We start from the raw sequence: 15,559 nt of genomic DNA, 5'->3' as shown, positions 1-15,559 counted from the left end.
GTGACAGGCTTGAAAGTGTTTCCAGAATCAGCTGCTTGTGTACGAGACCACTAAGGTAACACAGGTTCAAGACTGCATTTCCTAAAGATGCACAGCAGACATAGGAAGAATAAACACCCTGTTAAAGATGAAAGGCAGTGCTGATCTTCAGAAGATTTTAGCATTTCTAGGCAGGCGAAAGGGGGGGGGGGGTGACCCTGGCCTTACTCATGCCTAAGTGTCTGCATTGCATAAATGTCACTTCAGTTTACCAGCTTCAGCACAAGTTGGTTTTTATCCTTTCCTGTTTCTATTTTTAAAAGGGATAATAAGCAGTGAGAAAAGTGGTGGTGGAAGTGAAGATATGAACTGGTTGAAAAACTGAAGGGTCATAACAGGCCAAAATCAACTTCACATTTTTGCCAGTTCCACTTGTGAGTACAAGTTTATGTCACCACCAACCTCAGTAACTCCACTTAATCCCAAATGGGATTATCACCTTGCTCGCAAACTCTAACCCCCTTCTCAAGCTTCAGCAAAAGAGCCCTTGAAACATGTCCAATACTGAAGATGGAAAGAAAAACCAGACTTGCCAAACCCGCTCCAAAGCTATTTTCTTCCAAAGACAGAAGTAGGCAGAAGAGATGTTTTCACAGCACGCTAACCAAAAATAGCGCCGGGGCCTGTTTTATATGCTGCATAATTTGTGGGTTAAGTAGTATTGTCTCATACCTGTGCTATGTGCTGCTTTCCAAATGTCAGCGCAGTGACTTGGTAAACTTTCTCGAGGTCCTCAGTGTGATAGGTAGTCACACTTCTGTGCAGCTGCTGTGCTAGGTTGCTGCCGGGGTCCAGGCTCTCCGTAATTCCAAGACCTTTGTGTCACAAATCACATCTACTTTATGAAGCAAGGAAACAAAACCTTCTAGCAGTCCACCTCCTTATCCATTCTCCTACTCCACATTTAAAATAATTTTAAGAGAGCCAAACAAGCCACATATAATTTATACTTTAATACAGAAAAGAAACCGTACATCTGCAGGGGTTTGTAAATACCACGGGTAACACTTCAGTATAGCTAGAACAACACAGAACTTGACCTTGTACCTGAATGGTAGGTGACGATGAGAGAAAGGGGGGAAAGTAAATGCAGATTTTTTCAGCTTGATTTAGCATTCCAACAGAAGTTGCTCTACTAAAAAAATAAAATCCTAAATTAATCTTTAATTACCTGGGAAAGCCAATAAAGTATAGTGGCTTTTTGGAGTGTCAGCAAAACAGTGCATGTAAAGCATGGAAGTCGTAGCCCTCCATCCCACGCTGAAGGACCAGTTACACAGAGTACTAAGTCACTGCAAGGCATTGAGAGGCTTTAACCCCCAGTCAAGGTCCTGTTCCAGTAGTGCCTGGGGTCACCACTTCTAACAAGCTGACTGTATCCTCTGATAGGCCTCGCTAGGAAGAAACACTGGGCTTGGGGACAGACACTTGATGGATTTTGTGGTGCCTGAATATGATACTTAGCTGTCAGATCCCATAAGGTGCTGTCAATGGCAGATGCTCAGCATCTGGCGCCTTGACACAGGTCAGGAGGTGTAGGGTAGTGCTCAACAACATGCACATCCAGGTCAATAGAGCAGAACATGTGTAAACTCCAATTCCAAGCCAGCTAGTCAATACCAATACACATTTACTYAAAACCTACACTGCTAAATAAATAAATACACAATATAAAACCCATAGGGCCTGGGGTCAAGCTCCATCACTGCTGGGTGGGCAATCTCACCACTGCCTTTGCTTGACTTAGGGGAGCAGCTCATCACCAAGGCAAGTAATGGGTTTGGTCCAGCCCTTAGCTGGAAGGTTAATGTTCCATACATCTACCTTTCTCTACTATAAAATTAGAAACTCATCTAGAGAAACAATGGAAAGTGATTGCACACCATCTACATCACCTCTGTGCAGACACTTAAGGACACTTCTCCATCCTGATCTGAAGACACAGCAGGAGGATTTTTCAAAAGTTGCCAGGGGGACCTGGGCATCTAAACTCCTTGGACACTCAGTTGGGCCTTAAGCACTTTTGGAAATCTTCCCATAGGCACTTATAAAAAGAAGAAATCTATTTGCTGCACTTAGGAAAGAAGCTAAGAACAGAAATATTGCAAATAACGGAACCTGTACCCATACAGATGGGAACTAAATACATCAGCAAGTGTATGCACTGGCAGAGATGATTTTGTTTGCTTTTTAACTAAAGTAGCATTCATAAATCTGTAAGGTAACTTGTGCTTGATATTGTCATGTTACTTACACAGAGAAAAACAAATGTCCTTAGCACCAAAACAGTAACAATCTTCACTATTAGGTCTATCTTACACTTTGCAGACAGATCTTTAAAGAACAATGAAAACCTGCTTGAAGCAGCAACCCTGACAACAAAGGATTAAATATTTAGGGGCAGACTGATAACCTGCCTCTATTTTGCTAAGGATGACCAGGTAACTCGATGTCTAATTGGTACAGGTTTAATAGCAGTCAACTGCAAGAGCAGAACTGACCTGAACTTGGGAACTTTGCTTGGGAACTCTCTCTCTCTCCTTTTATGTATTTGTTTTTAAGGCTTTCAAATTTTCCTTGCACCAGCATCATGCCTAAGTTGGCTATGACTCTACTTTGGGTACAGAAAATCTACACTGCCATCAGAAATGATAGCTGTGTAAGGCAGGCCCATTCCAGTTAACCTGGCAGCACTGAACACTGTGAGCTAATCTGTGGGTTAAGCAAGTCTACAGGAAACTTCATGCTGCAGGCGCAGGACCAGCTAGTCTCTACAATAACTAGCTAAGCTAAACCAGCTTGGAAGACATCTATACCATCATATACTTGTGGTCACAGCTCCTTCGGACCTGAATCCAAAGTGAACAAAGCCTTAACTGCAGACTATAATATCTTCAGAGCAGCAGTGGAGAGTTGTTCCCAGATACATGCATTTTCCCTCCTGAAGGCTGCTTTATTATTGATATTTCTTACCTGCCTGACAGCAAAATGGTCCAATCAGTTCCAAACCGGGAAGAAGGCAGCTGGCCTTTCAAAGCTGCAATGGGCCCTGTGAGCTGAGCACTCCTTGGAAAGTCAGTAGAAACTTTGACTAAGGCTGATGGGACCAAGGTTTTACTTGGCTATTAACCTGCCTGTACAGAGAGCTCCTCCACTGGCTTTTGTCTTAGCAGGGGGATGGAGAAGAAAACTGCAAGTCTTTAACATGCACAGTCACCTCTAGAGAGCTTATTACATCTATTTTGCTACTAAACAGATTTACTTAGTTTGTAAAATATCAGCTACAGTCTTTTTTTTTTTTTTTTTGGCTTTTTCCTTCAGCATGATTGCTCGTTTTACTGAATTTAACAGAAACAATATCCCTAAAAACAGTGCGATTCCCTCTTATGCAGAAGTATATACGGGGAAATTCCTGTGAACAGGCACACGCTTCCTATTAAACTAGTTCCATCTTTCCCGAGAACAGCAGTACACCACACTGGATGCAAAGCCAGGTGGCACTGTAAACAGATTCCCCCACCCTCAGTATTTTGCTGTCACAACAGTGCTACATTTCTGCTGCATGATGAAAGGGTGTAATCTGTCTTGCTTTGATGTTCGGTCCTTCGTAACTGATTATCACAAAAGCAAACCTAAGTGCCTAAAAGTAAAGGAAAGCTTTGTCTTGAGAGGCCTGGAATTTCCTCTCCCATATCAGACAAGGAGATTCTAAATACTTCTGCTCTTCTTTTAGAAGTTTATGTAAAAGATTCGGCACCCACCAATCTGGAAGCTTTTGTAGTGGAAGCAAACAGCATCAGTTCTTTCTGTTTGAGGAGATGTTGCTTTTGATTGCAGTTAGACTAGGGAGTGTGGCTCTTTATTAACATGCTTGAAATAAGACAACGTAGTAAGAGCATGAACAAGGATAAAGCACCTTGTGTGAGGTTGTGTTCCATCACCTGGGATGAAACTATGCTGAGATGTTTCCAGATCAAGTAGGCCTATCCGCCCTGAGCCAAGACTAATCTGGTAGATCGTTAACAGCCATTTGGGAGAATGGTGCGTTTAGCCTGTCYAGTTCATCTACCTGTGGGGGGTGATGCATTAGTATCTCATGGTCCTCGGAAACGTCATCACCCACAGTGACTAGGTTTGTTAGAGATTTGCTCCTAACACACTGGAAGTCGACGTGACGGCTTTTGCCCTCTTCCTTTTCCCACGACATCTGGATGAATGGCCGTTGAACATAGTTGTATATCACTTCCGACCGGCCCCCAGGCCTCCTCTTCACCTTCTCTTTACAGGTGGGATATCCTGAAAACACAGACAGCCAGTCAGTGCACCACGCTCTTCTGACTTGCACAAAGAGACAACTGGGTCTCAGAAGAATGGCCAGACAGGAGTGACCAGGGGACACAGGGGAACTTGGTAGACAAATGCTCATATTCCACATTTACCACTACCGGCTTGTGAAAAACTATTTTCTTTCCTCCAGAATGAGGGCGCAGCCATTGTGTGTGGCCATTACGATCAATGGCTGCACAGTGTTAGCCATTATGTGAGCAAACAACTACTATAAAAATGAGATAGTCTTCCCCAGGAGAGCACACAAGATTCTCTAAGCTCCCTAGGTAAACGTTTGGACCAGCAGGAATGGTGGAAGTGTGATTCCCCTTTTCTGCTTGCTCGGTCCTAAGGACAGAAAGCTTTCAGATTGGCACTACGGAGCTATCGGTTCCCCTTAACTTTTAAACAACCTGGCCAATTTCAACAAAACATGACAGAGGTGAAGGAAGATACCAAGTTTCTACTAGCTTCAATGTGTGATAAAACAGAGAGACTTCTTAGTACCCCTGCCTGGAGAAAGTCTTCAGGGGAAGGTCAACCTTTATTAGAGACCAAAGAATCCACATTGGAGGTCTCCCTGGGCACAAATTCATAGGAAAGCAGGATTTATTGACTACGGAGTGACCCATTTTAGAATTTCCGTGGTTGAGGAAATACTTTTACCTTCAATGCCAATGCGAATATTTTTCAGACCCCGTTCCTTTAATACGGCTTTTGCAACATCGCGATTCTCAATGTACTTGAAGAATCTGTACAGCTTGGAACTGTAAAGGACTTGAGAAATAAAAAGGGTGATTAGAAACTACAAGGACGGACCTTTTGCCTGTTTCTGACATGCTCAGCTATGGAGGTGCCAAAATAACAGGTCTGTTTTCCCAGAACTGCTTCATGTATCTACTCTCATCACTGGGATTAGCTGAACTTCCTTGGTGGGAGGGTATTGATACATGTTATAGTCTGGATAGAATGAGACTTGGAAAAAGCTGTATTGCTAGCTGTGTTGAAGTCACAGGCCTTGCCCCCATCTGGAATTTGATGGGTGTGTAAAGCAAAGAGTATTCACTCACTAGGGAGCCAGGGAAAGGCTGAGGAGGAGAGGGCAAACAAAAGGAAGGGACGCAGTGAGTGCTGTCCATAAGAACCACCGCAGCCAGTCAGACCAGAGCTCCAACTAGCCAGCTATCCTGCCTCTAGCCGCGGCCAGCTCAGGAGGAACGCGCAGAACAGGACTCCATCTGCCAGCATCTCTTCCCTACCCAGAGGAGCACTGCTGCTTGGGCGCTGGGTTCTTCCCAAAGGCCCAGATACCTGGGCGTGCACTGAGCACAGAGCCAGGAGCTGCTGTATCAGGTGCACGTGCAGGAAAAGAGAAAAGCAGCTGCCACAGCTGAGTCACCATGACCTGACGTGCGCTTAAGCATCAACAGAGAGCCCTTACTTTGCGAGTACTCCTCTCCCATCGGAGGTGGATGATCTTCATCCCAGTCCACTGTGTCTTCGTCCGTCAGCACGACGATATGGCATTCACGCTCCCCTTTCCTGGCACTATCCACCATTATAGGCAGAATCAGCTCCTCCAGATAGCTATCAAACTGCTTGTGAGCACCATCATTGGACAGCTCATGTAGCAAAGCACCTAACAAGACATGAATCACATGATGAGCTTTTTCTTTTTTCCCCCCCACAATATGAAAACATGTCCCAGCTCTTCACTTTCCTGGCACCTTCAAGAGCACAGCTCTCATTCTTTAGACAAACTCCTTAACAAACATACGTTCAGATGCATCAATTGTCTCCAGCTCCAGAAGTGGCAAAAACATGTACATTAGATTGCATTTAAAATGGGATGCAAATTACACTGTAGGACCATTACTTCACTGTTAAAAAAACGGCAAGGTTCAGTCAATACAGTGAGATAACAGAGACTGAATAATTAATTTATTATGATACCTAACTTGAAATTTTCAGCAACAATTTCTGTACTTGAAACCACATTTTCTGCCTTCTCTGTGATCACTCATCAGAGGAAATGCCACCAAGGCCTGTGCTATGATACCATATGCCACATTTCAATATAGCACCTTCCATAAATGTACTTTTCTGCCTGCCAGCATCCCCAAAAAGCTGTTCCCAATCAGATTTCTTCAATGACTAGGAACTCTCTACTGCTTTCTGACCTCTCTCTCTTTAGTGCCTGCTCTGCCCATCATTCTTCAGCTTAAATTATTCACTGTTCTCTGGTATATTTTAGACAGGGGTTATAACTCTTTTAGCCTTCATTTTGCTTGGCTGTAACAGCAAGCTCTTCTAGCCTCCTCTTGTAACAGAGGCGGAGAGGGAGTTTTACAACTTCAGTTTGCTTTTTTGAGCAAGATGTCTGCATTCTACGGGATTCAATCACTTCACTTTGGTTTCATGTAGCAAAAAAGGAACTAGTTTAAGTGCAATGTGTACACCAGTCCTAGTGACGTCTGTGGAACTACCCTCATGTTTAAACTAAAGCACATGATTAAAAAGTGCACTGAATCAGGATCAGAGCACTCCACACCATCCAGATCTCCTCAGAAATGATTTCTTTCTGTACTCACTTAGATCTTGACATTTGATTGTGTTGAAGTCAAAGTTGATGCAGAGGTAATCACAAGTGTCTCGAAGGTCTGGGATTGAAATCCCATCAGGACAGTTAATGATCCCCGTTTTGTAATAATCCTGCAAATAAAAAGGACAAGTTTTGGAAAGAAAATTCAGAACAGCTTGGACATCACTCATTTTCAATTAGCTTTTTGTTCTGTTAACCAATATTTGCTAGTTACAGGGGAAATAAAGAGCTGTGTGAAGAGTAGAAACAGCCCTGTTTGTCCAAGAATCTATGTCCCCTGGCAGATTCTCTTGGGTCTGACAAACTGAACTCCAGTTAAAACTTTTCCCATGACATGGGGTTTCATAACATCCCATACGCAATATGCATTTACATGCAACCATGAGGCCAGGACAGAGCTCAGGAACTACAACAGCGTGACACAAGAAAGGTAAAAGGCAACATGAGCAAATATCTGAAATGCTGATTCATCCCAAAATCTACTATGAATTTTTAGCGCAACACAAAACAATAATAAAAGAATATGTCCCAGGGGATACACAGTTGCCTGGGAGATGCATCAGCTTTGCACACTTGACAAACCAATTGGTTTTTTCCCATCTGCAAACATCATCTTACCAGCACAGTCCGGAACACAGCTGAGCTAATTCCTTCTGCAATTTCATATTCTCCCTTTTCATTTGGCCGGGTGAAATTATATTCTCTTCCTGGTCCAAACATTCTGAACAGATAAAAGTCTACATAAATGCACAAGTAAATGTAAATGCATCCACGCTAGAAACCAATCGGAGCGCTGAGGTTAAACAAAACCAGCGGTATCGCAGGTATACAGTAACTTGAAGCCAATACTCAAATCTGTTGCATAATAAGCAAGCACAAGAGCTGTCTCAGCTAGGTCCTACAACAGCTGGACTCTGAGACTGTTGCTAAAGCTGCTTCGTTCTGTGGAACGAGCCACAGCTCAGAGGAACAGACCACTCAACCCTGGGTCAGAAAACTCCCTGGCAAGAAAGCCCTTCCGTTGAGGCTACGCAACATAACCATCACATGGCTTTTGACCACTTGCTTTACACGCTGACCTGCGCAAAGGTCAGTAACCCAACAGAACTAGGCTGCCTTTGGTCAGAGACAGGGTGATGGTCGGCAATACGGAAAAATGAACGCTTCCTCTTAGTAGCTGCATCAACAGGCTCCAGAGTCTAATCCACGTTAGAAGGAATTGAGCAACTTCTCTCTTGGGAGAATATCAAAAGTTAACAGAAGGAGGGGAATGGAGCATTATCATTTTCTCCATTCTAGAAGGGAAGTTATCAGCTGCAAACAGATGTGCTGCTCACGAACACGGCAAACACTTGGATAGAAGGTAAAATTAATCCACATCTAGCTAAAAGTGCACATTGGTTGAAATACTTGGACCGAAGGGAGAGCGTTACCTAGAAATCTACCGACTTCTCTCTACATCTAATCATATTTTCAAGGCCTCACTGCCCAGTGTAGAACAAGCCCAACCTTGCTTAGCTTATGAATATGGATGAGATCACAACACAAACAGTATGTTCTTATTCCATTTTAGCAAACATTCAACCCACCTGAAGTGTCCTGAAAATGGCAGAAATCACTCACCTTCCCAGCATAGTATCAGGGTGAGCAGTGAAAATCTGCGGATTCACTGCAAATCGAGTGCCATCTACCACAAGCGTCACTTTCTCCGGAGCCTGTGTTTGCGAACTGATGCTTGAAGACAAAGTGCTGCCTCCATGGCGTTCTTGGGTATTAAAATATTCTGGCTGTCTTTTATTCCCGTCTTGGAAATGACAGTTGTGCGTGTCTTCAGAAGCAGACAACATGCTACTGATCTGGGGACTCACCAGGCAAGCAGCGTGTCGGCATTCAGGATCTAAACACAAGAGAAAAACAGTGTAAGGACAAAATGTAATTTATTAGAAAACATCATTTAATACTAAAACTTCCTAGTGTAATGAGAAAACAGAGTCACACATCAACATATACTTAACTTTTAGGGTAACGTTATACAGCAGAAGGCTATGCTGCATTTTCAAATTGAGCCAGCAGTTGGATTTTGGGATAAAAACCTTCCCAACAATCCATGGTGCTTAACACCCCTTGTTAAAGCATGATGGATGCAAGGGATAAAGAGCAGGAGCACAGAAATTAGACAAGGCCAGGAATAAGTACACCCCCCCAAACAGATGCGGGAAACGCGCCACGCTCTAGGATAATGACTACGTCACCCTTGAGGTGTTTTTGACCAGCAGTGCTTGATGCCTGGTCCATGGGGTCACACAGCTCATCAGCACAGTCCAGCTGGTTTTGGTTCATCTGTTCAGGGACAACCTTGGGAGGAGCTGCGGGCTGGACAGGCTATGCCCATCTTGCCAAGACAGCAGGACCTAGACCTTTGTCTTTTCCACCAGCCTGGCAAAGTAGGACATATATATTCTGCACTCCCCAGCTGCAAGTGAGCTTTATCAGCACGAGCTGCCTCGGGACACTGGCATTTTTGCAAGAACATAACACCTTGCAAAAAAAAAAAAAATCTACCTTAAAGATTGCTCTAAGGTAAACACACATTATCCTCACCCTCAGACCTCGGACCTGAAGAGGGGCTGTGACCTCCTAGCACCACGTTATTTTCTTCTGACTCATGAACTGCTACAGTTACGTTTTCCACAGAGCAACTGGAGTCCAGATTTCTTGACCAGCCTGTCCCACCAGCACAGTTAATGTTCATGCTGGGTCTCCGTGATGCGAGGAGCTGGCTGCGCTTCCTAAGAGAAGAGCTAGAAGAGAAAATACCAGGGTGTTAGTGTTGGAAGAAATTCCCAGGCAATGCAGCTCAAATCCCTGTATCTTTTACTGCAGGCAAAGTCCCTCAGGGTCAAGAGGCATTTATTCAGTTACTTAATTGGGTTTCAGAGAGGCTTGCGATGCTAGTTACACCCCTACACTAACCTTTTGAGAGGAAAAAGGAAAAAAAAAGGTTTTAAAGCAACCAAGGGTCTATTTTACCTATAAGCCTCCAGTTTCTTCAAAGTCAGTCTAAAACCACTGACGTAGTTAGATGACATGCGTGTTCCTTCAAATATCTTCCTGGCAACTGCCTGACCTCCAGACTACTAGAGCCCTTTAAAAATGTTTATGAACCTCTTGATTCCCAGCACTGGCAAAACAAGCTCGGTAACTTGGCTATAGCCTGAACATTAATGTTTTCCCAGTTAACAGCCCAGGCACTCTTCTCTTCACCACCCTGAGGTTTGACTAGGAGGTGCTCTGCTTCCAGTCACTGTTTTGTCTTCCTATTTCTTGATTCACCCCCAATATTTAACCCAGTACAGTCCTACAATAAATACTGATATCGCATTGAATACCCACGCCTGCAGCAGCCTCACGTCCATCACACCCTGGCTCAGGCCGATACACACGATGCTTTGACCCGTTGTACTCTACTCTTAAATGTCCTTTCTGCATATGGTTAGAGACATCTTTGCCCCGTTTTGCCCCTTCACACTAAGCTAAATTCATCTTTCTTGTTCTTAAGGCTCTTCCCTTTCTCTGCTCTCATGTCACTCAACTCTTCTGTATCTTCTAACAGCTCTCTTCTGCCTCCTTCTCCCCTTGGCCTGTTTTTTTCTTGCTATTGCCTTGGACAAGAAACAACTCTCCTTTCCAGGCTTCAAGTGTTTCTTTTCACTCTTTCAACCATAAAACCACCAATTTCCTCATTAACGAATTTTCTCCAATTTCCCCCCTGCCGAACAATTGCCCTGTGTCTTTCTCTCGAGAGAATGAAGACTCCGGCGCCTGCGGGTGCCATCTCTAAAGCGCAGCAAAACACCGGCACAGCTAAAAACAAACCAGATAAAATACAGCATTAATAAAGCAACAAAATGGCAAATCAGAGTCGGCGAGCTTTCTGGCCACGGCCTGCTGAGGACGAAGGCCTTAACGAGCAGTTCAGCGGCAGGTTTCATCATTACTGGAAATCAGCRCAAGCATTTCACTCTTAATTAGAGAGAGACCAACAAATGGGGAGAACAATTCCTTCCTCCCATCTCCCAAAATAAATACTAAGTTGCCAGCCTTATTACCTCTGTATATTTTTAGAAAATCTGTTGCTTATGCTTCATGTAATATTCATGAGAAGGAAGATTTTTGGCAGCAGTAAAACCACCTGAAAAGTCACCGTACTTTTTTTTTTTTTTTTAAAAGGCGCTGGCTGGTAGGAACAGTAACGCGAGGGGCCCAGGAGGGTCATTTTTGTTCCAAGAAATTTAAGAGAACACAGTGCATCACTACGCGGCTCTCCTGACACCAATTACCCAGCTTGGGCCGAGTTCAACCTCCCTCTCTCGACGCTTTCCGGGCCGCTTCACTCTTTTCTGGCCTAACGCAGGTCCCAAGCACAGGCTGCCTCTCGCAGCCTTTAGTTGCCCTTAGTCCCTCGAGGCGGCACACAGACACCTCCTTTTTGGGGGCACAGGAGGGGTGCCCAAATAGGCAACCTCACATAATGTACAAAACACACACACAAAAAATCAAGCTTTTAAATCAATCTCAAAATTGAGAATTTCAAACCAAGCAACAAAATCTCAACCATTCTCCTATTTTATACAGCACATATATTTTATACCCTATTTTATATATCGTAATCATTGCAATGAAACACACCGTTTTCCAGACTGCAAGTGTCAAACTATTTACACAACCAATGCCGTGGTTTAAAACATATTCACTGAATTGCATACATTGCAATTACACTATACTTTTTGACCAAAATGTTTCAAAATTTGGTAACTGCACAACCCTCCCCCCCAAATTTTCAACTTTTCTACATAGAAACAAGCTCCCTGATAAAGACAAGCTGCAAACACCCTCAACTTGGCTCTGTGAGCTCAGAAGGACTCTATGAAGAAAGTTTGATAAGGAAATACAAGCATAAAATGTATTTCTTAGGCCTCTTTCTTTCGAGTGTACTCCATCACCGCTGGTCTGCCAATAAGCTCCCCTTACATCATCTGAACAAGCTCTTAATTATTTAATATGTTACTCAGAGGAGAATTTAGGCAGGGTATCAGATCAACGAGCAGTTTAGATCGAGGCAAACAGCTTTATCAAGCGTTTCTCACATTCCACAACTTCACAAGAAGCCTGCCTTATAAGCGATGTTTAAATGAAACAAACATGCATGAAACACGTCCCGACTGCACTTTCGCAACGATGAAACTGGATCTGATGAACGTAGCAATCTGCAACTTTGCGAGCAATCCCTTTTCATCACCTTAGACTTTGAATTAAATGCCCAGACAGTTCAAGAGGCTCTGCAACCCGCTCAGCAGAATCCTCTACTGTAATATCTCACAGACCTCACTTCTCGGACTTCATCAGATACATCCTCACTACATTATTTTTCCCAGTCTCTTCCTTTCTGCTTAATTTGTTAGATGCAATTTTTWAAAAAACAGCTCTTTGGCACCTTCTTTCTCTCTTTTTTTTTTTTCCTATTACACTAACTTTAGCATGGGTGAAAGGTGCTAGAACTCTCGGAGATGGTGGAAGATTCAGAAACATATTCTTTGCAATTGCAGTAGTTCTTAGAGGCATCAGGTCTGATTTTTCCAGGAAGATGAACGTTCAGCCCTGCTGATCATCAAACTTGGGCCAGGCTGACGCCATTTCCCTCCCTGCTATCCCTTCTTGGCATGCCCAAACCCTGAGATGTTTTGCATTTGCAAAACGGGGGCAAACAAGTCAGCATTCTTTACCTGCGACCAGATGGTACAATAAATTCTGAAACTAGTCATTTAATGTGACAAATTCATCGCAATCACGCGTACAACCCAGCGGGGAAACTAGTTTGTGAGACTTCAGAAGGCTGCACTCAAACCTGACCAGCTTACAAATGTCCTGGTTTCCTTTCATGGCTAGGATCAAGGTGGACTACCCGTGGTGAGAATGAATACCTATAAATAATAATTAGCACTATTCATCTTCAAAGCTTTTTCCAAATATTAACTGCTCGCTGCTCCTAACAGCCCTGGGAAGCACTGAAGTCTTTCATGACAGAAAGCAGGGACRCAGAAGAAGGGACATAATTTTCAGGACCAGTCAGAGTATGGGCACCACTAACTAGCTAGGTGTTACAACTACCTTGCGGTTAACAGGACGAATACTAGCAGGTTGCCTTCTTCTTTGAGGTCCAAGTTTCTATGCATGTTTCTACCATGCTGTAAGCAAAAATCAGCCAGCGCCACAGAAGTGATGAGCTCTAAACTAACCCCCTACCTTACTTCCCAYGGGCTTGTTGGGATGCTTAGCTCCTGAGCAGCCTGCTGCCCAGTTTGCAGAGGAGTTGAGGGCCCACAGCTCATTGCCTCCAGCTGKATTTTGGGAGCCAGGAACCCAGGAACATCAAGCCCAGCATCATGTTCGGCACTGAGAATCAGAGTTATCTCCTGAATAGGCCRTAATATTTTTGAAAGGAAATCAGCATCGATCAAAGTAATATTTTATGTCCAACTCTCAGCACTGGTTTTGCTTGGCTTGGAGTACACAGGTCCCTCCTCTCCCAAATATGCCAATGTTAAAAATGAGCTGTGCAACTAAACAAGCATCTCTGTTACTTTGTGTGGATTATCGAGGTGAAGTCATCTTTGCAGCGATTTGTGCTGGGCCACACTTTTGTTGGGAGAAAAGTATGGGAGTGTATTCCTATTTTTTTTTTTAAGCACAAGTCAGAAATTAAAAGTTTTATTTAATGCCACATCTTGGGCATAAACTCTTCATATTATAAGCCTTTTGCAGAGATAAACAGGCTGACGCTTGTGCTACCTATTTCTTAAGGAAGGAAGTGTCCTGGAATGTAAAAAGGCTGGGATGATCTTCASTACCTTATCCTTCACCACCCTAGAGAATCACAGGAGCATCCAGAACCATTTCCCAAGGTACATGGTTCTCCCACAGCTATTCTAAGGAGCTGAAASGCCTAACTTGCACAGACCAACATAAATAGTATGTAGGCGATGTGTGCAAGGGAAAAACTTCAATAGACTTAGGATAACACTTACAGCAAAGAAAACCCATTTAGATGCAGGGCATTTTATGAAGCAAAAGGTCAAAAAAACATCAGCGCAGACTTGCTGGCTCCTAACTTTTTATTTTACTACTTGGTCCTTATCCCTACCCTTGTGATTAAGAGAGCTATTACAAAATAATCTAGGCGTCAGGGTTTGTAAAACCTTTACAGAACTTCAAAGAAAATCGTGAAAAGTTGAGCAGTCAAATTCCGTTTAGAGTGGAGCCCTTTCCTGTAACATCCAACAGCCCAGGCACTGCTTCACTGTTGTCTGGCATGGCAAGAAGAGAGTAAAAATAGTAGAAGTGAGYAACTTTACTTCGTCGTTCAGTTTGTGAATGACAAAGAACGATCAGCCTACAGAGCGAGTGAATCAGATGGTTAGTAACCTCCCACTCTTACTAAACCACAGCGTAACCACGATGACTTATATAAAACTCCAAACAACTTATTTTTAAGGTGACAACACTCCTTTAAATCGACAAAAACATTCCCATGTACAATTATTCTCAGAAATATGAGCAAGCAGGAAACGCGCATATTCAGGGTGTGCCTGACCTAATTCTGCAGTTTGTACTAGTTTAGGACAAGATGTATTTCTAATATAATCACCTTTCAAAAAAGTTTAGCCTCGCTTTCAAGTCTCAAAACATATCCTTGGAACACGCCAAAAGCTTCCTTACATACAAAAGCAGAGAAACAATGAGCAAGGATTGAATTCCTCCTCTGGAGAGGAAAAGGGAAATCTCGCTGGGCCGAGAGAAGTAACGAGAAGCATTTCCTGCACAYGAGGATGAGCGAATCCCTATGGGGGACGTCTAAACCACAAAACGGAGCGCAGCGCAGAGATACCCAAGCTAGGAGAGCGCCGCGGGCTACGGCTTCGCCCCGCAGCTCACAACACAGATTTGGCAGGCCGCGGCCAGGCTCACCCAGCTGTACCAGCCCAGCACCACGGTTTTGTAAATCTGGCAATCGCTACTCGTATTTACCTTCTCTCAACTGGTCTGCTCTTGGCCACGACGAGTTTCTAACCCAGTAGCTCCGTTGGTACGGAGTCYTTTGACATATTGTCAATGTAGATGTTTTTCTGGAGGAAGATGGTATCTAAAAGAACAGCGGAACGGAGGAACACACTACTCGAACTCGCTACGACAAAAGATCGTTTTGGCAAGTGGGCAGCAGCCCAATTTTCTAATTTTTGTAAAACCGTTATGTTTGCTTTCAGTCACCAGATGCATGCTTTCCCTGAGAGACAGAAGGGGAAAAAAATGCTGCTGGTCAGCTAAGTCCAATGGCAATAAAAATTCCCCAGTCACAGGGGAGTATTCCAGAGGACTCTACAAAATGCGAGAAAAATCCTACCGTTAGAAACAAAGGCAAAAAGGTACAAATTTTCTGCTCTATTAAAGATTGAGAACAGAGCTGGGGGTCTCCTTCTGCAAATATGAAGGAAATCCACTGAAAACAGCAGGCTAGAACTTGCACAAGAGATGAGG

At 43.6% G+C, this 15,559-nt stretch overlaps 2 protein-coding genes across 12 annotated transcripts in view; both read right to left on the bottom strand.

The window, feature by feature from the left end:
• The window catches only part of LOC112961446, a 28,324-nt gene extending 27,523 nt beyond the window's left edge, over nt 1–801 (bottom strand). The window contains exon 1 of the mRNA XM_026056654.1: nt 712–801. The gene's annotated coding sequence lies outside the window, so the exon portion shown is untranslated. The remainder of the gene's footprint in view (nt 1–711) is intronic.
• A 176-nt stretch (nt 802–977) lies between these two features.
• KCTD20 (potassium channel tetramerization domain containing 20) overlaps nt 978–15,559 on the bottom strand; it is a 28,951-nt gene continuing 14,369 nt past the window's right edge. For 9 of the 11 annotated variants that reach the window (XM_026056608.1, XM_026056602.1, XM_026056597.1 and 6 more), the window contains 7 exons: nt 9,569–9,768; nt 8,591–8,864; nt 7,586–7,688; nt 6,957–7,077; nt 5,807–6,004; nt 5,032–5,142; nt 978–4,335 (listed from right to left, as the gene is read on the bottom strand). In XM_026056608.1, the coding sequence (XP_025912393.1) occupies nt 4,043–4,335; nt 5,032–5,142; nt 5,807–6,004; nt 6,957–7,077; nt 7,586–7,688; nt 8,591–8,864; nt 9,569–9,719 (1,251 nt within the window). In that variant the 5' untranslated portion in view covers nt 9,720–9,768 and the 3' untranslated portion in view covers nt 978–4,042. Of the gene's footprint in view, nt 4,336–5,031; nt 5,143–5,806; nt 6,005–6,956; nt 7,078–7,585; nt 7,689–8,590; nt 8,865–9,568; nt 9,769–9,997; nt 11,164–15,052; nt 15,157–15,559 lie in introns of those variants that run through there. The other 2 variants (XM_026056603.1, XM_026056598.1) reach the window with 2 other exon arrangements.

This window comes from Apteryx rowi, unplaced genomic scaffold (genome assembly GCF_003343035.1).
Source record: "Apteryx rowi isolate R43461 unplaced genomic scaffold, aptRow1 scaffold_132, whole genome shotgun sequence".
NCBI lineage: Eukaryota > Metazoa > Chordata > Aves > Apterygiformes > Apterygidae > Apteryx > Apteryx rowi.
Note: the sequence above shows the minus strand (reverse complement) of the source record. Positions and strands in the feature narration are given on the sequence as shown.